At 39.8% G+C, this 27,568-nt stretch overlaps 1 protein-coding gene across 2 annotated transcripts; it reads left to right on the top strand.

Moving 5' to 3' along the window:
- Positions 1-94: 94 nt before the first annotated feature.
- Positions 95-24,056, top strand: LOC112988393 (sodium/hydrogen exchanger 9B2). Of its 2 annotated transcripts, XM_026108892.2 has the most exons (14): positions 95-1,922; positions 2,725-2,829; positions 3,007-3,292; positions 6,603-6,705; positions 8,306-8,489; positions 9,979-10,149; positions 12,938-13,080; positions 14,940-15,067; positions 15,994-16,169; positions 16,654-16,760; positions 17,922-18,071; positions 20,226-20,334; positions 20,535-20,671; positions 21,625-24,056. In XM_026108892.2, the coding sequence occupies exons 4-14, from the start codon at positions 6,613-6,615 to the stop codon at positions 21,859-21,861; spliced, it is 1,635 nt and encodes a 544-aa protein (XP_025964677.1). In that variant the 5' UTR covers positions 95-1,922; positions 2,725-2,829; positions 3,007-3,292; positions 6,603-6,612; the 3' UTR covers positions 21,862-24,056. The 2 variants fall into 2 exon arrangements, with proteins under 2 accessions (XP_025964677.1, XP_025964687.1); XM_026108902.2 differs by lacking the exon at positions 95-1,922 and having other exon boundaries at positions 2,641-2,829.
- The last annotated feature ends 3,512 nt before the right edge of the window (positions 24,057-27,568 follow it).

Here is a 27,568-nt window from a genome sequence, read left to right as displayed (position 1 = left end):
GGAATATATACTCCAAAGTTAAACGTTCACAATTAGATTTCCTAATAGTGTTGACAGACTATCCAGGGGAAGCAGAAAGAAACCGCTTTTAAATCAGCTCAACTGATTTTGAACTAAGTGCAGTTTAAACAACTGAAGAAAGCAGAAATAGTAGCAAATTTGGAAACTTCAGTTTGGATCATTTTGTTGGAGGTAATAGCTGTCCTGTGTTAGAAAACATACTAGTTCTTGCAAATCGTACTTGAAAGCACTTCATGATTTCCAAGTTAAGAAGTATGTTCTTCCTCCTCTCTACTATTACTAGCAAAATGTTCTAGAATTGTAATAACTGTAGAAAAAGTTTGTGTGTTGAATTGTTGGAAAGAATATCTGTCCCAAATCTGTAAACACAGATCCTTAGTGGGAGGTGCTGGACAGTCAGATGTGCTGTGGATATAGTGTATGGGCATGTCAGACTTTCTGCACATGCAGTGTAAGTCAGCCTGTACATGCTCAGCTGCACTGTGCATCTGCAGTATCTGTTTTACAGATGCCCAGTGAGCTAAGGTTGCTGGAATCTGGAAAGACAGTAGGTCGTAACCTAAAAGGTAGAGCAACAGCTTACCATTAGGAGCAGTAGGATTGGCCATTTCTTGTTTAAGCACCCAAAGCTTATAGACACTGTCTTCATGAAGCAGAAATAATGGGAGATGAACCTGCTCTAGTGGTTAAGACTAAAGATGTCATGTATCGAGCGTAGAGAAGCTCATGTAGTTTTGCAGTCAGCTGGAAAAAATGAGTACTTTTACTAGTACCAAGGTGGTTCTCCGGGGAAAGATGAAGGCCAGAACTGTTTCATGAATGCTATAGACCACTCCTAAAATGGTCTTTAAAGTATCACTACTATGTCTTTTTCCATGTACAGAAAAGTAATATGCAAGGATATCACTGAAGTAGGCATGTGGGGAGTATATGTGGGAGAAGGATTCCTACATTTACAGGGTGGATCTTCAGGAATACATTCTATTTCCAGCAAGCAAGCAAAAAGAGTAGATTTTTACAGTTCTAGATAGAGCAAACAATGCTCATCAGGAGGATGTACTAATAATTGTGCTAATACTGAACAAATATTGTCAAATCTATAGGCTAGGTGCCCTGATTAGGCCTTCTGTTGCTTTATTCTCAAATACCAATACAATTCATGCTAAAACACACGGCTAAGTTTTTCAGAAGATGACTGTTTCTGCAATAGTTTATGGGAAAGGAGTGGATTGGTATCATTTTTGTGGTATCACATTGGAGTGTTGATTTTGAATCAGAAACCTGTTGTGGTAAAGGCTCATTCTCTGGACAAAACGTGGTTCCTGACTCAAAGATCTTGCGGCAATGAACAAGCTGAATTCCAACACTATTTATTATGCTAGCATGCTGTTAAAATTGACATGAATGACATGGGCTGACTGCCTATAAGTATGATTACATTAAAAAATTGCACATAGCTGCATCTATTTTGTGAATGAAGCTGTATGCAATTGCATATATATGAAATTGTTGGGGGTGGAGGGGAGGAATTAAAGGATAAATGCTGCTGAATACACTTGATCAGTAATCAGAAAACCTGCAGTGTATACACAAGTATATGCTAGTTTTGTGCATGTTTCTGTAACAACACCAAATGGTTGCTTAAGCTCTTCGATATTTATGGTGGCATTAATATAAATTATTTGATTTACTTATTTGATGTTAGATTTACTTATTCACAGTTTTTAAATGAGAAAATATTGTGGACGTTGGATTCCTCAAACTCAACATGGGTTTAACTTGTAGCTTTAATCATGGCTGGAGCATTGTGCAGTTTGTTTATGGGGGCTTGAGTATTTTCTCTATTTCAGTAGAGTGACCCCAGCAGCAAAGCAGGATAAAGTTGAAGCAGAAATCCAAAGGTAACCAAAATGCACCCCCCCCCCCCCCAAAGTTCACTGAGGTAAATTAAAATGTTAAAAGTTCAGGCTGGCAGGATACTGTTTCAATATTTTCAGAGTTTAATATGAAGGCTAAAGTGCTGCTTGGGTGGTAGCTGTAGAAGGCTTACCTTGAAAAGCAAATCCCCCCACTGCAGCAACACAGGGGACTTGCATTGTGTTTTTTGAAAATACAATTCAGAATTTCAGGGAAATTTCAGTATATTTATTACACGCTGAACTCTATAAACACTTCAAAGCTTGCTGATTATTGTAATATATGAACTACTTAAGTTTTTTTTGTCAAAGCATTTTTCCAAGAAAAAAATGATACCATCTGCATTTTACACACAGAGCACTAAAGCTCAGAAGTGGATTTATCAGAGAGTCTGATAAATTGGTGGTCAAAAAAACTCAAAGGACTTCAACGGAGAGTCTTGTCCCTTGCCATATTAGCAGTGCTTTTCACAGTTGTGGTAACAGCTGAAAATTTGGAATGTCTTCTAAGGTCTAGGGTTTTTCAGGAGATTTACTACAGTTATTAAATGAGATCATTCCTTAATGCACTTGTGACCTCTTAAATCCCTGGTCTGTTTTTATGGAACTGGCTGATTCCCTTTCTTCTCCTTCTGCCACAGCGATAATACAGAAGGGAGGTTTTTTACTTTTCAGATTTTAAGTCAATCTTTTCCCTTTGGGGGTGGGGTGGGGGGAACTTCCCTGATTCGTGGACCTTCTGGAAAATTTTGCCTGATGAAAAAGCAGCTTTAATTTTTTTTAATAGATTTCTAGCCAGCCCTAATTCTGTGCAATGCTACTAGGAACAAAGGAGCGCCATGTTGCATTTGAATCTACTTCCACAGCCACGCTGGCTAGCTTGCTGCATGAGGTGAGACACGAGCTCTGTCCCATTCGCGCTCACATGCTTACGGATGAGGGGAATGCCCTTAGCTCATTTCTGAGAAGTAGAAATGTCTGGATGGAAGCACCACAAACATGCAGATATTTTTATTCAGCTCCTAGTGCCTCCCCCACCCCATTGCCTGTACTGCTGTCTTCCTCGCAGTGCAAAGAGAGAAGCTGGCACCTGGGAAGCCTTTCCGATCCTGTCAAGCTCCAGCCTGGGGTAGCTGCTGCCTGGTCCAGGGAAGCTGTGCCTCTGGAGGAGGGACTGTAGCTGCGGTGGCGGCGGCAGCAGCAACGGCAGGGGAGGAGGAGCTAGAGCTGGCCGGGAGCTGTTCCTGCTTACGGCTGGCGATTATCATCCCTCTATCTCTGCGCCGAGGCACTAGCGGTGCTGCAGAGGCTGCCCAGGGACCTGCTTGCTCTCCGTGACCCCTGCCATTCCCCAGGTAGGTTGTCTGCATCTCCTCCATCTTGTTGTATCTCCATCCCCTGTGGCTGGAGGCAGCGGGAGGGGTAATGGGGGGGGATTATCTGTTGGCCTTGCAGGCAGGAAGCTAGCAGGGCAGGGGAAGGAGGTTGCATCAGGGCTAACTTACGTCTTTTTGTGGATGATGCATGTTTTCTTTCTGTTCTGTTTTTTTTTTTTTTTTTTCCATTTTACCTAGTCATCTGCTACAGCTACTATCATGTTTTTTCTGTTCTGCATGCTTGTTGTTCTGGTGGTGGTTGTGGTATTTTATTTATACTCCTTTCTGTGCGCTGTGAGTGGGCAGAGCAGAAGTGTTGGCAGTCACCAGGGCAATGGAGCCGATAATACAGGCACGCACACGCTGTGCCTGTCAGTCGTCCTGCAGTTCTACTCTGCCTTGCTTTGCTCCTCCCTCCCAATTAAAACCAAGCAAAATGAGAGGATCTAGCTAAAAAAACCTACAATAAAAACCTTTCTAATTTCAAAATAAGGAAAGTGTATTTTACAGGCTTCTATTAAAATAAGTCTGTTACTGGTTGGTTTCACAAATACAGGCCTTAACTGTGTGGTATGAATTCTGCTCCATGATTTCTCAATCTCTCTTGATTTTGTTTGCACGTGGGACTGAAGGTTTTGGGGTTTTTTTTTTTTGGTTTTTGTTGTTGTTTTTTTTAAATCCTGGCCTGAGTTTGTGCCTGTGAACTAATTACTCACTTTGGTACTGTTAATCCAACCAGCTGCTGCTGAGGAGTAGCAGCATGGAGAACCCAGCAGGCTGAGGCCTCTCTGTACCAAACAGCAAAGGGCAGCACACACAATAGCAGACTCCTTCCCTCCCGCCTTGAAACCATCCCCAGTAAACCGAAGCAGGAAATTGGATCTCCTTGCTCAATCAATCTTTTGTTCCCTTTACACCACTATTAGCAGTGCATGCAGGAGCTGGTGTTGTGTGGTGGACTCCTGTTCCTCAGAAGTATTAACCTATTCACATCAATGAAAACATGGCCCTGAGAGTTGGGACATCCATCATGCAAAGCTGGATGGAGACTGTCATCATCTTTCTGGTCTTCTCCACCTCCAGAATTACAAAATTGAGTGCTAATACCCTGGTGTAAAAGCAAACAGTAAAACAGTCAGTGAACAGGAGGAGGGAGAAACTGGCAGGTTGCTCTCTAACCCAGACTGTTGATGCCTAAAATTCTGGTTAATAGATTGGCATTCATGGCTTCCTGCCCTCAGTGAAAAGACTGCCCTGGCAAAATGTTGAACAAACCCATAAGAAAAACAAAGGTATCAATTATTTCCCTGAAGAACTTTGAGACTGCAACTGTTTGGTTCCACAAATAGTAATTAAAAGATGTAGAAACGTAATGGAATTTGAATAAATTAATATTTTAAACTTGAAAGAGAGCAAAACTATTGTATTAGAACACGTTGAAACTATTTGCCTGTAGCTCTATGTTCTTTCTCTGTGCCTTAACCTTGTCTCAAACCAGTTTCATATCAGAACAACTCAGAAACACCCAGAAGTTACAATAAACCCTGTCTTTGTTCTTGGCATCAATCCATCCTAGATATCAAGTATATCTTTATAAACGGAAAGGTTGACAATTGTGAGAACTGACTCTCTGACTTGCTTCCAGCAATTTAAGAAGGAATGAAGTTCTTGGCTCAGAAGTTCTGGCTCAAATTGAGCGGCCAGAATGATATACTAGACTTTTAAATAAATAAATAAATAAATAAACACCACCAACAAAGCTGTTCATTTCCAAGTTGCTGAGGTGCAGAGAGCACTGAAGTGTAGTTAATAGAGAATGTATGCACACCTTTGCTGTGATGGAGATGAACACTTAGCAAGCTTTGTCTTCAAATATGTGTGTGCAAGTCTTACTGACTCAGACTTGTGAAAATACAGTAAACATTCTGTCGCTCAGATGCTCTTCATTTAGTACGCTGATATATCTCTTGTTAGCATCGTGTGACCAGAAGAGGACCTAACTGATTAAGGACTAAGTACAATGACAACTACACACATGAACTTGGAGCTTTCTTTCCCACTCCCCGAGAGGTTTCTCCACAGGATAGGAGCAGCAAGGAAGAGCCATCAGCCTCAGCCTTACCTGAATTCAGAGTGAAAATTGTACAAATTAAATGGAATGCAATGTTTGACTTATCTGGTGGGGATCAAAGGCATCTCAGCCAAGTAAATTCAGCATCTGAGAAAAAGGCAGCATACTGCTTCTGTGATATGTGACTCAGATGATAAAACACCAACTACAAGGAAATTTGCCCAGTAAACGCTGGACTTTTATCAGTAGTACCTCTCCCTGGTGCCTCCTTCAGCCAAGAAGTTTTTTTTTTTAAAAAAAAAAAAAAAAAGTTCTGGACCAAAAGCACTAGGGTTTGTCTCAATGGTCATTGAGCTTTAAAAGTATGGAGAGAATTTTCTTGGGCTCGTGGAAGCTCCTAGAATTATGAGTGCTATAATTCTTGTTTGAAAGAGAATATTCTAAGGGCAGGTTCCAATTGAACAAATGTGAGCAGCACAGCTGATGGTTGCCTATTCTGTGTGGTGCCAGGGAGGTGCTGGAGAGAGAAGTCTCCTGAACCAAAGAAATCCTTCAGGCTAATTTGTAGGCAATTTGGTAGTTAAGTAAAGCATGCAGATGTGATTGGCACAATAAACCAGCTGACACTGAAGATTTTGATTCAAACAAACATCTTTTATTTCTTAGATATTCAGTCGATGTGTTTGTGAATACCGATGTGTAACAGAACCATGTTCTTGAAAAAATTCCTTGAAAATCGAGGTGGATCTGGTCAGGTTTTAGGCTAGAGAAAAAAGCCTCGCCTGGTGTGTATGCTTTAGAAATGGTACTTGTTCTTTTCCATTTGTATTGCCCTGTTCACAGGCCCTGTGACATTTTCAGGACTAATGGTCCTGGCAAGAGGTGTTGACAACAAATGACCTTTCTTCTGTGCTGGTAGAAGGCATAAAGCGTGCATGTGTGTGTCTGTAGTACAGCTGTACTCTCTCTTGCACAGACCACTGTGATTCTAAAACCTTCAGGGTTTATTGTACTCTACAAGCTTAATAAAGTTTTTCTAATGCTTTGTCTTTTGTTCTTATGTGCAGCATACGCAGACATGCAAAAAGCATGATATTAGATTCCAAATTGGGCTGTGAGAGTTTTTTCATCTGATCTATGGGGAAGGAAGTAATAGCGCTGAAAAAATCTTGCATTGTATTATTTGCTTCTCTTCAACCTTTTTATTGCTTTCTATAGGACTTCCACAATGGTAAAAGAGGATACTGGAAATGAGAATGAAGACTCTGAGCTGTCAGAATGTGTGAAAAATGGCATGATTCCCATGCACGAGAAAACTAAGGTAATTAGGATCTCAAAGTACAGGTTTAGTCAGAGGAACTCTCCTTTTACTTCTCTTTCTATATCTGTTAAAATGCTGAAGGGAATGTAAAAAAAATTCTCAATGAGGGAATTCTTTACAATTAACAGATGTTCAGTCAAAAGAAGTCTGTAGTGTGTTGGACAGTTGGCAATCAGTGGTTGCAATTTCAGCTTGAATTAGAAAATTAATCAGTGCAAGTTTTACAACCAGCTATGAAAAAGAACTAAATGGACTTAAATTTTCTTCTCTGCTTTAAATTGCACCTATCAGTGTGTTTAAAAGTTGTTCATGCATCTCTCCCTTTCTTTTTTTTTTTCCATCTATTAAAATTCACAAAACAGTTTTAAACTTCCCTATGGATATTTCTGGAGTTGACTTCCAGGGCTTTGAAAAAGATGAGTGGTAAATGCAAGAATAAAATTCTTAATATAAAAGATACTTCAGAGTCAATATATGATATCAACTATAGAGATAAGTGCTGTGCCACATATCTTTGTAAGCATGGGTAGCTGGTGACTCCTAATCACAGGATAGATAACGAAGTAACTCCGCACTGAGAGCTCACAAGATTTGGTGTTCCATCCGTGACAATGAGTAAGGGATACGTATATATATGAGACAGAAATAATGGGAAATGTGGAACTACTACTGGATGAAGGCCAAACCACAGTATAGGCAAGAATTCCATCGCCATGCTATGACAACCAGCTGACATGAAGGTGAATAATTATAAGGGAAGGTAGATGATTAACTTGTCAGAAATAAGGACCCTAAAATGAAGCAAGATACATACCCAAAAATGGTCAAAAAAATGTTTTGGCTATGAATATGGATAAGTAGATGAATCAGTATAAGAGAGCAGTTTCAAGAAACCATTCTTTGAGGGAAAAACTCCCAGAGTGGTATTTCTCCATCTTTTGACTTATCAGTTTGAGCCTTCCAGCAATGGATCATGTGAGTAATGCTTTCCCTGGCTATCTGTGCTGTTTCTTTCTTCTTTGCCTAATCAATAATAGGTTATGTTATTTTGGTTCAAAACTTTGTAACAGAAGCTAACTGGGAGTTATATTAAAGATTATTGTCTCACTGGAATGATACTAATGCTAATTGTTAACTTTATTGTGGAATCCAACACAATATTCTGGACCAAAACCCTATCAAACTGTAGAAAATATTGACAATTACTCAGTTCATATAAAAGACAAGCTGAACTCAGCCTCTTAATACTTTTTTCATTAAATATATTGATACCATTGCTGAACAGGTGCTTATGTGTATTGAGAAAGACAGCAGGTCTCTTATCACAGATAAAAAGGCAAAGGCAAGTGTCCTGCAGTCTTTCATATGCAGATCTTTGTACTTTTTAAATACATGCACGTGCGCGCGCACACACACACACACACACATAAATAAATAAAATAAAGAACTGACCTGGCCTGCAGTATAGCAATTGTTTAATTAATGTAGTCATCAGTAGACAGTATTGACCTAGTGCATCACATCTGATTGCAGATGTCTTGTACACCACTACAAATGTATACAGTGCCACTTCTGAGAGAATCTCTCTGTTTTAATTCAGGAAGGGCCAACAGTAGATGCCAAAGGTACTGATGGAAATATACAAACAGAAGAAACTGCTCTCTTGAATCACAGTGCTCAGCAACCTCAGGAGCCGATAGCAGAGTCTTCAACACCTGCAAGAACACTGAGGCAAATATGTGCCTGTCCTCCTCAAGGTTTACTGGCCCGAATAGTGACAAATGGTATGTAAGAAAGACGCAGCACAAAAATGTTTAGCTGAACTGAGAAGTGGCAAATGAAGTACTTGATTTTCTGGATATGATGTCTGACTATTTTTCTGGAAAATAACAAAGGGAAATGGCTGTTTTACATAGCACATCTTCTTTCAACATGTTAGTAGAAGTAGTATTGAGGTAGAACAAAGATTTGAATGTATAGCTTTTGTTCATCCTGTCTTCCATGTTAAATGTGGTAGGTTTGTCTTTGCATTGTACATTGTTTTGAGCAGAAGTAAGAGCTAATTCTTTTCTTGATTGCTCATTTTTGGGGTGAGAGCATTATGATTATAAACAGTGCATTTCTGGCACACTGGATGGTTTGTTATGCAATTGAGGCTACAAACACAAGGCTTTGCAATGATACCTTACTTTCTTTTGTTTCTTAATGTTATATACCTCAGGCATGCAAAGCCAAGAATCCCATCTCCAAGGCACGCTGACCCTTCTGCTTGAATCTGCCCTGCACTGAAGGTTCACACAAAAGAATGCCTGACTAACCAGTTATTTCTCACTTTTCCAAACAATAGATACTTCCTATGGGTTTGGCTGCTTCCACAGTCTCTGCTGTCTCTCATTTGGGGTTCTTAAGCTTCTAAATTTGAGAATTGGCTAATCTCTCCTTTACCATCTGTTTGGCTAATCTCTCCTTTACCATCTACCATCAAATAAGATTAAGAAAAACCCAGCTTGAAAGTGCAATACACTTTCATGTAGTTATGAAAAAGGGAATTTATTGGGCAAGTTTTTTATTATCCTTCACTCTTATGCTTATATATCTATGTGTGCCTGTTTCCTTGTATAACTACAGGAACATGTTTGGAAATCTAGAAAGAGCATAATATTTTCACATTAAGAACTTTTCTCTCTGTATTGTACCTGTTTGACTGCTGCATCAAGAGAAATGTCTGTCCTACCTTAGGCTGCCTAGAGATAGGACCTGCTTCAGAATTTTTTTCCCCCCATAGATAGCAGTGTATTGCGTCAATCTATCCAGCCACAGAACGATACTGAAATACTCTTAACAATGAGACTGGAGCCACAGTCAGCAGTTTGAAGATATGCCAGTTTGTACAGTAGCAGGTTCTTATTGCAGTTCTTAAGAAGAAGAAAGCAGTTATATGAATGCAAGATAACTGTTACTGAAAGTCTTAGCTGTAAGTTCAGGACCTGATAACTGCTTTTCACAGTGGGCCAAGGCTCACTCAGTCCTTTCCCTAATGATGCTCCTGTTTTCATTTTCTGAAGCATTTTAGTATATATAAATTCAGAAGATCAGTTTAGGGAGCATCAAAGCTTTAATGCATTGTTATGAGTAAACTCTTTTTTAAGATAAGTAGTTTTGTTTCTCAGATTAATGGTAGCTTTTTGCTTAGTAGAAAAACAAGTGTTACCTAATAGTGAACAGTCATCCCTGAGAGATTATTAAATATGGATATTTCTTGTCTTGTTCCAGTTGTGATCGTGGTCCTGGTTTGGGCTGTGGCTTGGTCTATCACTGGGACTGAGTGTCTCCCAGGTGGAAACCTGTTTGGAATTCTATTTCTTTATTTTTTTGCTGTCATTGGAGGTAAAATTTTTGGACTCATTAAAATACGAACACTGCCACCTCTCCCTGCTCTTCTTGGTAAGATATTCTTTCTTCCTTTTCTTCCTGCGTAGTTTTGTTGTTCAGTCAGGTAATATGTATGTTTTAGGTATATTAAGACTGGGAACATGCAAACTGCATCAGGCTCAAAATCTGTAGCTTTTCCAAGTGATTTGTATCTAGTCCTCTCAGAGAAGGTGCAAAATCTCCCAAACTGGCCCAGGTGAAATAGTGTGTATGTTACTGAGGCTCTTAAAATTCTCCGACCTTCAAAGAATTCAGTACCCAGGCACTGGAATTTGACTGTCCTTTCGATCCCCTTTACTTAAAACCTGTTTATGATATCACTAAACAGCAGTCTTAATCCGGACCTCCTGTTAGAACAGAATAATTCATAAAGAAATTATTGCTGAGTTTTTTTGCATGCATCTCATGCAGGCTATGAAAGTGTTTTCTAAAGAAAACACTGACAGAATTCCTTTCTACTAGTAATCCAAAGAATTTCTTTCTTCTCCTATCTTTATGTCAAGTAACTGAAACCTGAAAAATTAAATTCACAAGGAATACTTCTTAAAGTTAATTTGAATCAATCATAAGCATTTCATATCAGCATCTTATTTTATTTCACATAAAAATGTAAAAAGGTTCTGAGGATGTCAAAAATTAATGCCTTTTTTATCTCCCGTTTTATTTTACATACGGGAGATAAAAAAAGGCATTAATTTTTGACATCCTCAGAACCTTTTCAGACTTTTTTCCCAGAGGAGATTTTGGTTAGATCAGTACAGTACTGTGAAGTATTGTAATGCCAGTGGAGCTGAAAAAGGCTATGACTTCTTATCAGCTGTACACTGCCCCCTTATTATGTTTAATGCATAAATGAGTAGAGCAGTAAAACAATATGGCAGAACAGGCTACAAATATCCAGCTGTAGGGCACAGATGTGACTTGTAACCTGCACGTCTGAGGTGTAGTGCCTCACATGATTACACTGGTTACGGAAGAAGGGCTAGATAGCTTTTATACAGTACTATTCTGGCAGCATGTTGTTCTAGCACTGCTTAGTTTCACAAATAAGAACAAATTCAAAGGAGAGGGGGGATTTGCATATAGTGTGTGTGCCTGCCATAACATGAACGCAGACTTTAGCAAGCAGGAAGCTTGTCCTTTCTAAGTAAAAACTCTCCCTTAAAAATGAAAAATTATGGTTTCTGACCATTTGGATTCTGCTTTTGTTAATTACATCTATATCTGAAAGTTATGAGTTGAGCATGAAGCTGCTTGTCAGACAGATAATATTGAACAACAGACTTAAGCATGACAGCACATGTCAGTTGAGTTGCTTGGGACAGAGTTATTTGTTCTGATTCCCAGTCTTTGAGGCAAATTGGAGAAATCTATAAGTCAGAAAAAAAAAAAGTATTTGAAGTATTTGAATATTCTTTTTAACACGAAGAATACAAATCTTGTACTCTCACATAGGAATTCTTGCCTTTGATCTATCTGTACCAGGCACAGGAGTTTAATGCGGCTCTCAGCACTATGTACCTCATGGTGAGCCTCTGTCTTTGAGGAAAAAGGGAATGAAATTGCTACTGAAACAATTGGATAGGCATAGTACACTTCAGGTATATATTGCAGACAGATTTCTGCAGCAGACAACATGGAACAGAGCAGTAAAGATATCCTTTTAAAGCGGGGGGAGGGGCTGGCTTTGTTAAGCAGGCTTCTAGATCTGGGCAGCTCTAGTGGCCTGGAGCTCTCACAAGCAATGAAATGTGATCATTATGTTAGCCACAGGCTGACATAATTATCATGAGGCACTGCAGATTAATTGTACCACTGTTTTTTTTCCAGGAGGGTGTAGGAAGATCAATGTCCAAAAGTTTAGAGTGCTCCAGGACAAATCAAGTCCACAGCCAAAGCTTACAGGCTCATACCAGGCTACGAGCAACCTAAGCACAGTGTGTGTTTTCTTTTGGTCTTTCCCATTTTTTAACATGGCTAATAATCAGTTATGCCACAAAAATGCATCTTTGAATCATCAAGCCTTATAGTGGTGAATCTTTGCAGATTATATTTAAAGTTATCCTTTTCCATACTTTTCTGCATCTTTCCAGGACTACAGCTCAGATAGCAAAACTGTCTAATGAGAGACCTCCTGCAAAGCTAATATTTGCAAAAGGTTGGATCTTGGAAGTAGATCAAATAGAGAATAAAAGCAAGTTCCTGATTGTGTTTTTTTCCCCTTTGCATAAGTGTTGTATTGCCAAAGCATTTTAAAATCTGTTAGTTCATGATTAGCCTTTTTAGATTAGATTTCCCAAGGAACTCAGCATTATGGTTCCTGTGATACCTGCATTTCTTATACCTAGGAGGGTTCTTAACAATTTCCAACTTCTGAAATAAATGTCCAATTTTAGATCGATTTTTTTTCATTTTGTGTTAAAAAAGCAAACAGGAAAAATACCTTTTAAGCATGCATAGGTGTCTCTGTTCATGGTATGTATGACCTGCACTTGATGGACAAAGCTGAATTCTGTTAATTCTCATTAGAGTTATGTTTCTGCATCCTGCAGATTTCTTCATTGGTAATCTGATGTGTCCTAAACCTCTTTCATTGGTTTAAACACATCTCTCTCTTTCCTTGCCTCAGTTCTCATCCTTAAAATGATGCTAATGATACAGAGCAGGAATTGTTTCTTTGTCTGTCATAAATACATACATAATACAGTAAATCTGTTTTTTAAGAATTGTAGGTAAGCCTGTAATGCAGTAAAAAAAAAAAAAAACTTATTTGACAGCAGCTTGTTTGTTTTTCTTTAAGGGATGTTACTTGCTGGTTTTTTCATCCGAAATACCCCGGTCATCAGTGACATCATTCAGATAAACCTTCGCTGGTCTGCAGCACTGAGGAATATTGCTCTTTCCATTATCTTGACCCGAGCAGGACTTGGCCTGGATCCAAAGGTATGGGACCAGCTATTTGTGAAGCAAATCCTGTAATAGTCCTCAAAAATATTGAATAATTGGTTCTGTTAAAAGTATTGAAATGTTCAGTCTTAGAGTTTACAAGTTAAGCATTACAGAAAGCATTGTTTCTATTGTATAGCCATATGTTAATCATAATTAGCAGTTAGATTTGTAGAGTAGGTGAGCAATCAAAAAAAAAAAAGAAAACCCCGAGAAGTCTGATTTATGTCTGCTTTCCTCCTTGTCTTAAAAAAAAAAAAAAAAAAAAAAAAAAAAAAAAATCTGAACTTTGTGAACAGGACATCTTGAAGACATGCAGTCCTTCAAGCTCAGTTAGGAAGAGTTTACACTCCCTGACAAACTCCTTGTCAGTTTACACACTGATAAATCAAAACAAGTAATGAAGGGAGCCACAGTTCTAGAAGGAGGAATTATTGTGGTGACACTGATCAAAAAAATCTGCAAGCTTTGTTTTCTTTTTTTTTGGTCTCATTACAAGTTTTATGCAAATATATTAATTCTGAAGGTGACTGCAGCTGTACTACAGAAACAATGTTTCATATCATATAAAACCCATAATGGTTCTGTGAACGAAAGGCAATTCTCTTCTTCCACACATTGTGAAACTTGACATTCCCTATATTAATGAAGGCAAGATTTTACTTGATCAAACTCAGCTGGCTAAAATAAAGCTATATCATTATTGGCTCTTATCTATTCAAGCTTTAGGAGCTGTTTAAAGTTTATAGAAAATTTAGGTCTTTTTAACTAGCTCAGGTCAACTAAGTTGATTTTTTTTAACCAAGGATAACAATTAGAGTTGCTAATGATTTTTACAAAAATAGAGTTCTCTTATTCCTTAGAAATGCCCATTTTCCTGGATTACTATCATTCCTTTTATCAAGATGTTGCAGTTTGTATCAGCATGGATTGTGCATTGTTAAACACAAATTAGATGCCCACTTCTGTGAAATTTCTCTCATCTATGAAAACTTTTTTAACCAAAGGAAATCCATCTTTGATTTTTTTGCCATGTAGCGATTCAAACTCAGTTGTTGGGGCTCTGCATGCAGCAGCTGGAAAGAAAAAGATGTCAGTTGCTTTGGTGATTCTCAATCCTAATCATGATGGGATAAATTGTGCTAGTGAAGACTGTAGCTTGTTGCGAGTATTTTTCAATGTCAGAATTAGGGACTTGTCCTAGCAGAGTTCTGTTTGTGACTAATGAAGGCTGTTGCTATGAGCAAACACTCTGCTCTCTGCTTCAGAGAAGTTGTTGGACAGAAATTACTGAGCCAAATGGAGCTTATACTGCTCTGGTATCAAGCAGGAGGCAGTTAAGATGTGCTTGGCTCCTTTCTCAACGTTTAAGTAGTTCTACAGCTTTTCATGGTTTGTTCACAGACCTTTGGATCATTTTTTGGGGTGCTCATACATCTTGTGGGATTATGTAAAAACATAATGTTTTGTGGACAGAGCAAATGACCTAGAGTAATGGCGAGTGAGTCAGCTGTGTTAGAGGTGTTCTTTTCAAATGGATCCCAGCTAGTTCAGCCTCTGACATTTAGTTTGCTCTGCACAAGAAGCCGAAAAGAATTTTCTGCCCCTGCTTACTCAGACGTGCAGGAACCTTATCAAACACAGATCCAGTGCGTTTCACTGCCCCACTTGTGATTTTAAATCCAAATCCAGTTGTGTTTGAGCCTATCTCTGGCTTAGGTCTTGTTAAAACTATCTTAACCTGTACTGCAGCTCAAAGGGGGTTCTTTAACAAACCATATCAGATCTTAAATATGTTTTCCTCTCTGTGATGCTGAGGGTACAGATACTAATGTCTGAATGTGCTTATACTACAGGCTCTTAAGAAGCTGAAAGCAGTTTGTTTACGGCTTTCTTTTGGACCATGCATCTCGGAGACATGCACAGCTGCTGTTCTTGCCTACTTGTTCATGCATTTGCCGTGGCAATGGGGATTTATATTAGGGTAACATACACTCTTTTCGCCTGTATAATAAAGGTGACTGTTTTCCTGCTACAGCTAAGTGATCCAAGTGCAGTTTTAGTTCTCTGCCAAACAGAGACCTCAGTTTAATGCCAGTTAATAGTGGCCTGCCCTGTGGTGAAATACGATGGAAGATGTGCTTAGCCCCTGTGGTTGTTTGCTTACCATCCCTGTCTGGCTCTGTGGCTAATTTAAAGGTCATGTTTCCAGGCTGTGGAGGAGTACTTGCATCATTACTCTTCTTTGTTTGTGATCTGGGCACTTAAAGAAGGAAGAAGGATGGTGCAATCCCTGGGTCTTCAACCACAACACAGAGTCTCTAGGGACTGAAAATAGTACCACAGTTGGGAGAATCTTTGTGCTGGAATGCAAAATTTCCACTTGGAAATGCACACAGGAATGGTCTCCCTGTCACAGTCAAGAGTAAGGATATGGCATGTTACATTCTGGAATAATATCCTCAAAGAGGAAAACTTTCCATCTAGGTTCTCTCTAAACTGGTAGACTCAGTCCAGACCCGTACGTTGGAGGAAGATGGATGCCATCTCCTTCTCTGCCACACACTGATTTTCATGAGAAGGAACTGGGCTCCTGAGTCATAAACATGTCTAGATCAGGTCCCTAAATTGGACAATCAGGGGATATATCAGGGAACACACCTGGCTTGCAGTGTAAACTCAAGTCCTAGTCCATGGAGCTCTTTATTTTCAATACTATTGAGCGGCCTGGAAGTAAAAGCTGATCATGAATCTTCATAGGAATATCCTTGTAATTAACAGGGAAAGATAAAGAAAATATCTCAAAGGTCTGAGTATTTATGCTTTAAAAGAAGCAGAGTTGGAATGTTTTGAGGTTGTTTTTTCCTCGGTTCTTTCTTTTTAAGAGAGAATGAAACCATGTATTTTCAGTTTTGTTCTAGGTGCCGTTTCCCCTGCTGTCGTGGTGCCCTCAATGCTGATATTACAAGCAGGAGGATATGGGGTGGAAAAAGGTGTCCCAACTCTGCTAATGGCTGCTGGCAGCATTGATGACATCCTGGCCATTACAGGTTTCAACACCTGCCTGGGGATGGCTTTCTCTTCCGGTATGCTTGTTAATCTGTAGCTGGTGAAAGCCAGAACAGTCATAATTTGAGGAATGTGTGTTCTGTTATGATTGACTGGTTTATATCTTAACAATATCCCCATGTAAAGTCCATGCATCATCAAAAGTCTTGGTGTAACTTTGTCTGCTCTCAGAAGTTGTGGGTCACAAAAACTCTGGGAGACCTTTCTTCCCGCTCCCTGGGCTGCCAGGTCTGGTCCCTGCAGGCCCAACATAAGTGCTTTCAGACTTCCCTGGGCCTGGCTGTGCTGTAGCAGCGGCTCTTTCTCTGGCTTCTCTGGCACACCTTCTTGGCATGATCTTGCAAAGAGAGAAAGCCGCACCGTCTGGTTCTTTCAGACCCATAGATTTCCTCCTGAACCCCTTCACTCTCAAATAATTTAAACACCCTCGTAGGTCTAACAGCATTTGTGACTGGAGGGTCTGCATAAGGGTTACTGAACCTGTTCTGCTTTTGCCAATAGGTTCTACTCTGTACAACGTGCTCCGCGGAGTGCTGGAGGTTGCTGTTGGCATAGCAGCTGGGGGGATTCTGGGAATGTTTCTTCGGTATTTCCCAAGCCATGATCAGGTAAAAACTAAGAATAAAACTTGTGGGGTTTTTTTTTGGTTTTTTTGTTTTTTTTTTTTTTGGGGGGGGGGGTCTCTATAAAGGGATGCTATTTTTAAATTAGTAACTTCCAAGCTTTGAATGAAGCTGTTTTCGGAGAAAGCTGTATACAGTGCTAACAGCTTCCAAGCTGTAAACCCCATGAAGCTCTGATGTGTTTTGTAGTAGATTACTTGCTTACTACAATAGTAATACATGATCTCAGAGTCCTTTCCAATGCAGAGAGTCTGGAACTCCAGCTCACCATCCTGGTCCCATTGAAGTGGGTGGAAATGTTCACGCATCAAGAGAGGAGTCTGATTCCTATTTCACACAGTAAAATAATCAATAGGATTGATATGCTTCACATTTGCTTCTATAAGATGTTTCCAGTAGGTAAAAGAGCAAAAAGGAGCAGAACAGATCATGAGTTTTAAGTAATTTGGCACATCATTAACACTGATTAGAATGTGTTGCCTTCGATAAAAGTTAAGTTTGTGTTAGATGAATTTGATATCAAGAGGCAATTAACTGAACAGAAATTTGTATAAGGAAGTAGATGCATTCTGGGCTACTGAGGTCAATTTGCAAAGCATCTAATGCCCTCAGTGGAACCAAATTTTCTTCTTACTAAATAATATGAAAAATGTGGTACAGGAGTCCACCCAAAAAATAGAAATGGTGGAACAGAACTGTGGATTTCATATGATATAACTGTCTGCTGTGAGACTGGATCAAATAAACCCAGAGTATTCCTGACAGATTTTTGTTCAACTTGTCCTTAAAAACATCTAGTGGCAAGGTTTCCACCCCTCCTTGGATAAACCATTCTAGTATTTGACTGTACAGTTATCACAGACTTGAAGTAGGGATCTTAGAACAGAACATTATGTTCCTTGTGATACAAAAAGCCATTTGTGCACTGAGCTTTCAGATGGGCAGAGGAAAAGAAATATTTAACTTGCAAAATGTTAGTTTCCCAGGAATTAGAAACCATGAACCCAAATGAGTAGTTCAAGTCTTACTTGGAAGCTTTGATTCCTTCATTATGGTATCCTTTGTTATTGTCAAAATGAAAAGAAGTAACATTTTTTTCCTCCATGTCTAAAATGGGTTTTTGTTCATTTCTTTCCTTTGTTGCAGGCGTCTCTGGCATGGAAGAGATCGTATTTTGTTCTGGGTCTGTCCATGTTTGCTGTTTTTGGCAGCATCTACTTTGGTTTCCCTGGATCAGGAGGGCTCTGCACACTAGTCTTAGCTTTTGTTGCCGGTGTGGGATGGTCTGACGACAAGGTCAGTGTTTCCATAAATAAGCATGTCACACCAAAACTCACTGAATGTGCAGGCCAGCAGGAGTTTAGACTTCTGGCAGGAGCGGTAATGGTGCTCTTACAAAGCTTTAAGGGATGTACAGATTTAAGCACTGTTCTGTCCTAATTTTGGAAGTCTTTAACGTTTAGCGTAACAGAAAGCTACTGTCTGTGTCTGTATGTGTCAATACAGAGTGTAACATATACTGACAGAGAAAAGCTCACTTTCAAGCTTATTTTAGATACCAGCGCGTTACCTCTTAAGCCCTGTTAAGATTTAATTTTCAAGTCACTTGACTAGGATTCCAAAGCTTCATGTCCCAGCCCTGTGACAGGCTCCCTAACCTTACACAGTTGCTTAAGGTCAGAATTACAAATAGGTGTCCAGATACTATAGTGCACCTGGCCAGAATTCCCTGAGCTTTTTTTCCCCGTGTTTTTGGGGGATGAAGAGGGAAAACAATAATAAACCATCATTTCCTGTTTCCCAAATCCTGGCCAGTGCCCATATTAAATGGTGATGTAAAGCCATATAAACCTTCATACAAGTGTATATACAAAAAACATACCAAAGACTGCTTTTTAGCTGCTTCTTCTTAGCAACCAAACCTGCTTTCTCTTACTGTCACTGCCCCACTGCATTTTTGTATCTTGGTGCATCTCACTGCCTCTTTTGCATGATACCCTCTGCACTTAATGTTTTGAGGGGATCTTCTTCTCCACAGCTGCAGCCTTGGGTTGTGTAGTGGGAGATGGGAAAGGAAGGGGGGATCAGATATAACAAAGTCCACATTTGCATGAAGGACTGCTCCCATTTTACCATATTGCGTGGTCCCCATCCAGACCTTGACTTCAGTAACATCTCAAGGTTTGCAAAATAACAAACAAGAAATCATAGTTTCTATATAAAATACTACATTTCTGTCTAATTCTGAAAGAAGGGAAACTCGGCTTGGGACTTAAGTACAATGCAGCTTATCAAGCTTACTGTTGAAAGAGGCCTGCTTGTAAACCACTTCGGAAGGAAGGTCCGTAAAAGACTCTGTGCAGTCTATAAATGCTCAGTTTAAATTCTTTTGATCGGTAGATTGGGCTTCTTGCTCTTAAGAATGTTGATTTCAGATGCCTTAGCTCTCTTATCAGATACAGTCAGAGAGGTCTGCTTACTGTATACTCAGTATGCTACTGAGATTTTCCTGCTGAGCTTCTCTAAGGCTATGACATTGTCTTGTACCATCCCTGGTGGAAGTGACTTAGCAAGTGCTGTCCACAGAAAGCAAGGAACATTGTTCCCATTGCTAAAGCAGTTATGTGGGCAGAAAGCAAAGTGAAGTGTTGCTAACATCTGTAAGGAAGATAATTTTTCCTCCAAAAAAGAAAAGGTTAAGATAATAGAAAATAAGAAAAATGTTTAGAGGTCCATACTTTCACATTCTCAGGCCTGGACACCATTTGCTATTGTAGAATCCACTTAATTAAAAAAATTGAGTTATATATATAAATGCACCTCTTCGCATAAGCGAGTGTGAAGTTCAAACAAAAAAAGAAAGCATGATTTTGTACTTGCACAGCACATAACATTGAAAATTCAATACTCTTCATTAATGTGGGATTTCAGACTTCCTTAGCCTAACTTTGCTCCTGTTCACTCAGAGCGACGCCTCCAACTGAGTGCAGTAGGAGCAGAGTTAGGCCATTACTGAAACTTTTGAAGATTTGACTCTGTTGAGATATAAATGGAGGAACAAATTTAATCACACAGTTCCTGGCAACTTCGTGGCAAAACTGTTCAGGATACATCATCCTAAATACTGAAAATCAGCTATGCTTTCATTATTTTCTCCTCTAGTTTCAAAACTGCTGTTACTATTCACACATTAGTGATTTTTTTTTCCCTCTTCTTGAGAAAAATATTCATTTACTAACAGAACTAGATACCCTCTGACCTCTGAAAGGTGTACTCACCTTGAATCTTTTAGTATTAGGTCAAAGAAAAAGTTCATCATAAACTGAGAGTCTGAGGAACGATTCTGACCAGTTTTTATGATGTTTCCACCTTGTCCTTTGATTAATTGAATGTTGTGTGTACTTGGCCAGATTTTTGTGAATTTACAGATTATTTCTGTTTTTGTTGCAGAGGGCAGTAGAAAAAATTGTTGCAGTTGCATGGAATGTCTTTCAGCCTTTTCTCTTTGGTTTAATTGGAGCAGAAGTATCTGTTATGTCTCTTAGGCCTGAAACTGTTGGTAAGATCATTCACTAGTTATCCAGCTTTCATTACTAGCTTCTGAAGAATCTCCATGAAGAAATCTAAAGCAAAGCAGTCTATGGCTGACACAAAAAAAAAAAAAAAAAAAAAATCACTGTAAAGCTACAGTTTTAAAAAGCTTATTCCATTCAGGCACCTCTGTGCAATAATGCTTGGAAATCTTTGTCTTTGTTGTAGGGCTCTGTATCGCTACGTTAGGCATTGCCCTGGTTGTACGAATCCTAGCAACGTTCCTAATGGTGTGTTTTGCTGGGTTTAATTTCAAGGAGAAAGTATTTGTCTCATTGGCATGGATCCCCAAAGCCACCGTCCAGGTAAAACAATCCATCACTTTCATTACACAAGCTGTATTTATTGCTCTCAGTAGAACTCCTCCCGACTAGCATGAAGGTAAATTGGGGGAAGAACAGACCCATTAACATCCGAGTATAGTATTTGTACTATTCATATTCTAAACAGCTCAGCTCTAAGTCTGCTAGGGAAGTGCAGGGGCCTTCCTGTATACCATGTAAGGATGTTTTGCTTGTATCCGAGATCGTACTTTTGTCAATGACAGTGAATTGTACGTACAAACACTTTATTGTAGAATAATTATTCTTCATATATCACAGATTATTTTGCCTTTATATACAGATTTTGAGGGTTTCCATCTTGCAGCACATGAATTGTCTGCTGGGACAGTCACAGCAGAGGCTCAGAGGGGCTTTTAGTTTGTGGTAATTTTAAGGAGGGGTGGTCTGGCAGTCTTATTGCTAGAGAAGCCTCAGGCTTCCTTTAAATCAGTGATCTTAGATCATTTAGGACTTTGTCTCAGTAGCATGATTATTTGCAAACAGAAGTTAATAATCAAGGCAAGCAAGGAATATTACAAGCTTCATGAACTAAACTTTCAGAAATTGCTATTAGCTGACTGCCATCAGGACACATTCTCAAGGTACAGCATTGTGACAGCTGCAATATGAGATATACAGGTCCATTTCATTAATTATACCTCCTCCAGAAATGAGATAACATGGCAGCTCAGAAGTGTTCTTCAGAGGGGGCAACCAACTCATTAGCTTAGGAAATTCAAAGTGTAGTCAAGTGAAAATCATTACCACAGATGTAATATAACCCTTACTTTTCTACATATTGCCTAGAAGCTGAGCAGATGAATGAATTAAAATGTAGGGGACATACTAAACATGAACTGAGTGATTAGCCCTTTTTTTCTCTCTCAATGTTAACAGTTACTTGCTCCATCTCAGCAATGCTTTCTTTACTGCAGGCTGCTATAGGCTCCCTTGCCCTGGATACTGCAAGAAGTCATCAGGATGAGCAACTGGAAAAGTATGGAATGGATGTACTGACAGTAGCTTTCCTGGCAATCTTGATCACTGCTCCAATTGGAGCCCTGGTTATTGGCTTGGCAGGGCCCAGACTTTTGCAGAAGGCTCAGACAAATGAGGAAGATGAGGAAGGTGCTGAGGCTGGAGAAGAGACAGAGACGTGCGAGCGTTCGTAAGAAAGATGCGTACGGGAACACAGTACTTCAGCCTCTGCTACGTTTATTGAGTAAACATCGTGTGTCTTTAATCTTTCTGGAGGAAACCAAAACAAGTATCAGTTGTATCTGCTATTTTAAAAGCAGCCCTGGTGGAGTTTTTCTAAAGTATTTTTAACTGTTGATGGTGCCTTAAGAGATGAATAAGCTAAACATACAGTGAATAGGCTGGCCAGGCAATGAGTCACTGGAGAAGTCAACAGTTATTTGAAATGTGTGGGTGTGAGGCCAGGAAGAGGATCTGAATTGTCCAGGCTTGGAGTGGAGTCATGAGATGGAATATAAACAGAAGAAAATGGAGACCAACGTGATTAACTTTTGGAGTCTGGAACTGGGCTGTGAGATGACAGGTTCAAAGGCTCAGGAAATGTGACTTCTGAATTACAGGACTGTTCACACACAGTGAACAAGTCCTGCTGCTGGGGTTGGTGATTCCCTCTTTCCTCCTCGTTTGGGTTCCAAAACTTGCCTTTTCCTATCGCTCTTCCTCCCCAGAACTCTCGCACTCCTTTGCACCTTCAAGGCACTGTCAGCTCTATCACAGTGAGAAACAGCAAGCAGCATCTAGGTGCTGAAGGAGGCAGGTGGCTCTGCAAGGGACTATGGTAATATAGAAGTTGCTAGTGCTGGCAAAAGGGCTGAGCTTGAAAATGGAATGGGAGTTGCAGGGAGGGTATAAGGACTGGGGAGGGGGTTGTATAGGACTGGGATGGCTGCTGCTTCACCTCTGTAACCCAGCCTTAGCACAACATTATGTAAAGGAAGGGAAAACCAGCTCATCGGCCACTAAAGTGCCGTTTCCCATGTTCTGGTGCCGATCACTGTAGAACAGAGGGGCAAACGGCCTCAGGATGGGGTTTGTGGGCAGAGCAAGGCCGAGCTAGCAGTGAGTCGCCCCTTTCTTCCTCAGCTCCTTTTGGGGAACTCGGCAATGGGTTGAGAAGACGTCTGCCACTAAGATGTATGGACCAAGAGGTGTCTCCTGTTGCTCTAGCCTAACCTTACTTAAGACAGAGCAATATGTGATCTGGCCCTTCTCACATCTGCATGTGGATAACTGCAGCAAGGTAAAACAGGTATTTGCTTAAAAATATAGCCAGTTAGTGCTCAGTTTCCCAAGAGGTAGCTGGCTGGCTTGACTGTGGAGAATGGAGGCCTGTCAGATGCTGCAGTGATAGAATTTGAAATGAACGGCCTTGAAAATGCAGTGCTGAGAAGGACGGTACAAACCAAACAGAGGCTCACCCCACCTACTGTGTGAAGGCAGGCAGCCTGAGGAGGCAGGACTAGGGATACGGTACTAGCACTCTCGGCATCTCCCCACAGCTGATGTGGGTCTTTCTAGACATGCAAGTTCCACACAGCTGTGGATCACAGTAATGACTGGCAACACTCATCTTGAATCTCTTGCCAAAACATTTCACCAGGGGGAGCAAAAAGCTCAAGTGTGTGTGTGTGTGTGTGTGTGTGTCTTTTTTTTATTTCCTTCATTTTACTTAATATAGATGCTTCCTGTACAGTCGGTGCAATATTGTTCACATTTGATTTTCCTGTATAACCTGTTACAGCTTCCCTCCTTCTTTGCTTGACTGTCCTAAAACCAGAAGTAAACTCTTTTGTTGATCAAAATCCTGCTCTTGCCTTTAGCTTTGGTACCAGTCAGGGTTTGGTACTGTCTGTTACAGGTAACAGCAAATCTTTCTTATTCTGCTGCATTTTGTACCACTGCATATCAAACTAGCTAGCTATGAGTTGGTCATTTCTTGCTCCACTCTGAGGCGAGGAGTCAATATAGCATCCTTGAGAAACAGGAGGTTTTATTTACTTTTTTAATGAGGAAATGTTAAATTATGCCTGAAATCTAGGTGGACAATGGCTGCCTGCTAAGTTCCATACTACAATATATTGAACTGGTTTTACAAGATACTGTATAGAACAATGTGTCCAGAGTATCTGGTATCTGTACCTGGTATTGGTATCTGTAAGTAGGAGATTCATCACTTTTATTTCAGCTCCTTTTTACATTACTTCTTAAAAAATTTAAGAAAATGCTTTTAAAAGAGAACAGCTGTACATTTCTGAAACTATTATTTGTGGAGTGTATGTGTATACTTGTGTGCAGAATAATAATAATAATAATTATAGTGCAGTGCATATGCCTTTTGTATATGCCTTTCTTTCCAAGCCAAGAAGCAAGCTTCCTGAAAAATACTTAAGGTTCATAACCTGTAACTCTGGCACAGTGATTAAAAATACCAGGAAGTTCTACGGTAAGTTTTTTTTTCCCTAACATTTGTAAAGAACAAGTATTACTTCATTTTCGCCAAGTTTCCTTAACATACATGTTGCTGTTCTCTCTGCTTCCATAGGGAACATACAGTCTTCAGTTAGTTCAGTTCATCCTCGTCCCCTGACTGGAAAGGAGGATGCTTTCAAACTGTGCAGACTGAATGGTTGCCCTGCTGTGCTTGATGGTTACTGCTTCAACCACTGATTTCTGTGCATGTTCCACATCCTTTGAATAGCTAATGATGGCACTCAGTTACTTATAAAGGGGTTGTTTCAATAGGAGCTTCATGTGTCTGGAAATTGTAACAGCTGTGGAGTTGTTACTTAATTGATAAAATGAGGGAATATGGTTTTTAGTTCATTTGTGGCTGTTTATAAAACAATATATTTTACATGGAGGTAAATGGTGGTAGAAGCTGTATGTATTTTATATTTTTAAAAAGTTTTAGAGAGAGTAGAATCTTCCTGCAGGGAAGGATCACTATGCCAAATCTGGAGTCTGTTCAACAACAGAAATGTGAAGCATAATGATTACAGCCCTTTAACTTTGAACACAATCCATCTCAACTATGCAAGGAAAACTCTGAGAACCAGCCCTTGTTCATGAGGGCCTCTAACGCTTGCTCACCATCATAGAAACATCTCAAAATTGTATTCACCATGTTCCCTTAACCTGTCTCAATGCGCTCTCCCAATTTATTCATTAGAATCACTCCCACCATTCTGAATGCTTGAATAGCTATATACTGAAAGCATCTTGTTTTCTAATCTAAACTCCATCAAAACAATTTTCCTTTCCTCCCTGCCATATGTGGATGTTTCTTCCCAGACCCCCATCCCTAACCCATATTAAATCTTGAACAAGAGTCAGCTTGAAGCTATTACATAGTCCTGCAGCTCTAAAATGAAAAGTGTTAATGCTTTATAATGCTTCTCTCCTTTGCTTTCCAGTGGGGAACAAAACACTTGTTTCTTGCCCTGAAAAGAGAAATGGTATTGGTGCTAAGAGAACCCAGGAACCTTTTCTTTTTAATAAGTATCATTACTATTTCAGCTGATTTTAAACAGCAGTTAATTTTAACAGATATGATTTCACTTTTCATCCGAGTTTGAGCTGATGGAGTCATGACAATTAAGGCCACCTCCCTTTTAACAAAATGCCATGAAATCATTCATGCATAATGCATAAATTTAAGCCAATAAAATCTTTATGCCATACCAAAGAGCCTCTCATTTGCAGCAAATAAAATTAGAGCGCAATGTGCAGTAAACTATAACTGAGGGAGTCCTGCTGTCATGCAGACATAATCACATACATAACGTGGCAGAGCACCAAGCGCTTTGTGCACGAGGAACTCCAGAAGGGTCACAGAAGCCTCTGCAGCAGAAGGCTCCGACAGCACAGCGCGTTCCTGTCAGCGTGCGGTGGGCAGTTACAGCAGGCAGCATATGGAAAAAGACGGAAATTGGCCATCTGGAAGCAGGAATTTGCACAGGCCAGGGGATGCAGTGATAATGTAAACATACATAATCGCTGTTTTCTCTCTCTTTTTCAGCCAAACTGAGCACTGAAGTCTAAAATTGATTGCAAAACACAGGATAATATGGCCATGACACAGTGAATGATATAGTTCTTATATTTTGCTCTTGTGCCAGTCGCACTTTATATGCATTTAATATTTGACACAAATTGGACAACTTTTTACAGGTTTATTTGTAGGTTCAATACAACCACTGTTCAAATTCAGAATCAAAAGAAAAGCAAGCACTACTGGTCTAGTAGAGTAAAAAGGCGTGTTATGTCACACACAGTCTTGCTTTCTCTGACTTTGCATTGAGACTGTGAAGATCTGATCCACTGCTTTTATCCTGGTCTTTATTAGAACTATGAGCAAATTTATCCCTTTGTGTAGAGCTTCCAAATTAGGGTGGAAAAGTCATTCAGTGCCAAGACACATCCTGGTGAATAACTGGTTAAACCCGTTCTTAAAAAACATCAGTGAGAGGCAGGGCTCCATAGTTCTTATCTATCCCCACCAAGTTTAGGAATACAACATGAACAGCTTAGTAATTCTTTGTGTGAGATGGATTTTTAAAACTCTATAGAAAAATTGCTGATTACTTATACTTGTTATGCAATTAAAATAAGAGCATTTCACTTTCACATTTAGAGCACAGAGTGGCTGTTGAAGGAGTCAGCAATGTGTTTGTTTTCTTCCTTCAGCCCCGCGTTCTAACTTGACAGTGAAATGTTCTGTGCGTGGCAGCCAGCTGAAGAATCCACACTGCCTGCAGCACTGGATCAGACAAACCAATCCTATGCAGCGTTGCAAAGTCAGTGGTCCAAGCAAGCTTCGTTTACTTGGCAAAAGCTGTTGGCACAGATGCCTACCTTTCAAAGACAGAGGAAGCACAGAGGACCAGAGTGACTCCTGTAGCTGTTGGTGGCATATTCTCTTTCATCCTGGGGCACATTTGCTACCCTCCTCAGCACTGCTGTGATATTAGCGTATTGCACGCCAATTTTCAGCTGGCAGGTAGGCTGAAAGAGAAATCTGACTTTGGTAACCAAAAGCAGCAGCATTCTTGGTTTGAATTTTCTGCAGTGAAAATATTACAACCAGCCTTGTTAAGCTTTTGTTTATTTTGGCTTTTCAGCTGCACAGTTGCAGGTGGCATTTGCAGAAGATTAAATGATTTGTTCTGCCAAGGGTATTAAAATAAACCCACGAGCACGTATAAACCAGATACGTAGGGATCTTTTCTGCATGTAACACAGGCCTATTCCAACACCCTGTGAGGTAAGATGGGAGTCTCTGCGTCTAACTGGAGCCACGAGAGGCTACATTACCTTCATAGATTTTGAAATGCAAGGAAATGGTCATTTATCTTGCCTGTGATCTTTATTTTATTATTATCTTGTGAAAATGACTAAAATGTCCTTTCCAAAACGGAACTGTGACTGAATACTGCTATTGCAGACACATACTGTATACATGTTCCATTCACCTATAGACAAAAACAAACCAAAAAACACTCGTGTTTGTTTCATAGCCACATTTGTAGATGGTTTAGCAGCAATCTCATCTAACAGGAGTGGGGAGGAAAAAAACAGTTACATAATAAAGCCATGTTAGAGATAGTCAAGAAGTAAATCTGTTGTTCCCCTCTTGGAGGAGCTTTGCGAGGAAAAACAAAATCAATTCTACTGTGCTGCTTTAGTAGAGCTGTCTGAGTACAGCAAAGGAATTGAATATGGAAGATGGATTCAATTTATTTCTCAACTTAGCAGGAAATCAAATTATTTGAATGCAAAGATATTCTGATAAAAGCTGGAAATGCATACAGGTTTGTATATATTAACAGCCTATTGCTGTAC

The sequence above is a fragment of the Dromaius novaehollandiae genome, chromosome 4 (assembly GCF_036370855.1).
Source record: "Dromaius novaehollandiae isolate bDroNov1 chromosome 4, bDroNov1.hap1, whole genome shotgun sequence".
Classification (NCBI taxonomy): Eukaryota; Metazoa; Chordata; class Aves; order Casuariiformes; family Dromaiidae; genus Dromaius; species Dromaius novaehollandiae.
This window is presented reverse-complemented; position numbering and strand designations above follow the sequence as displayed.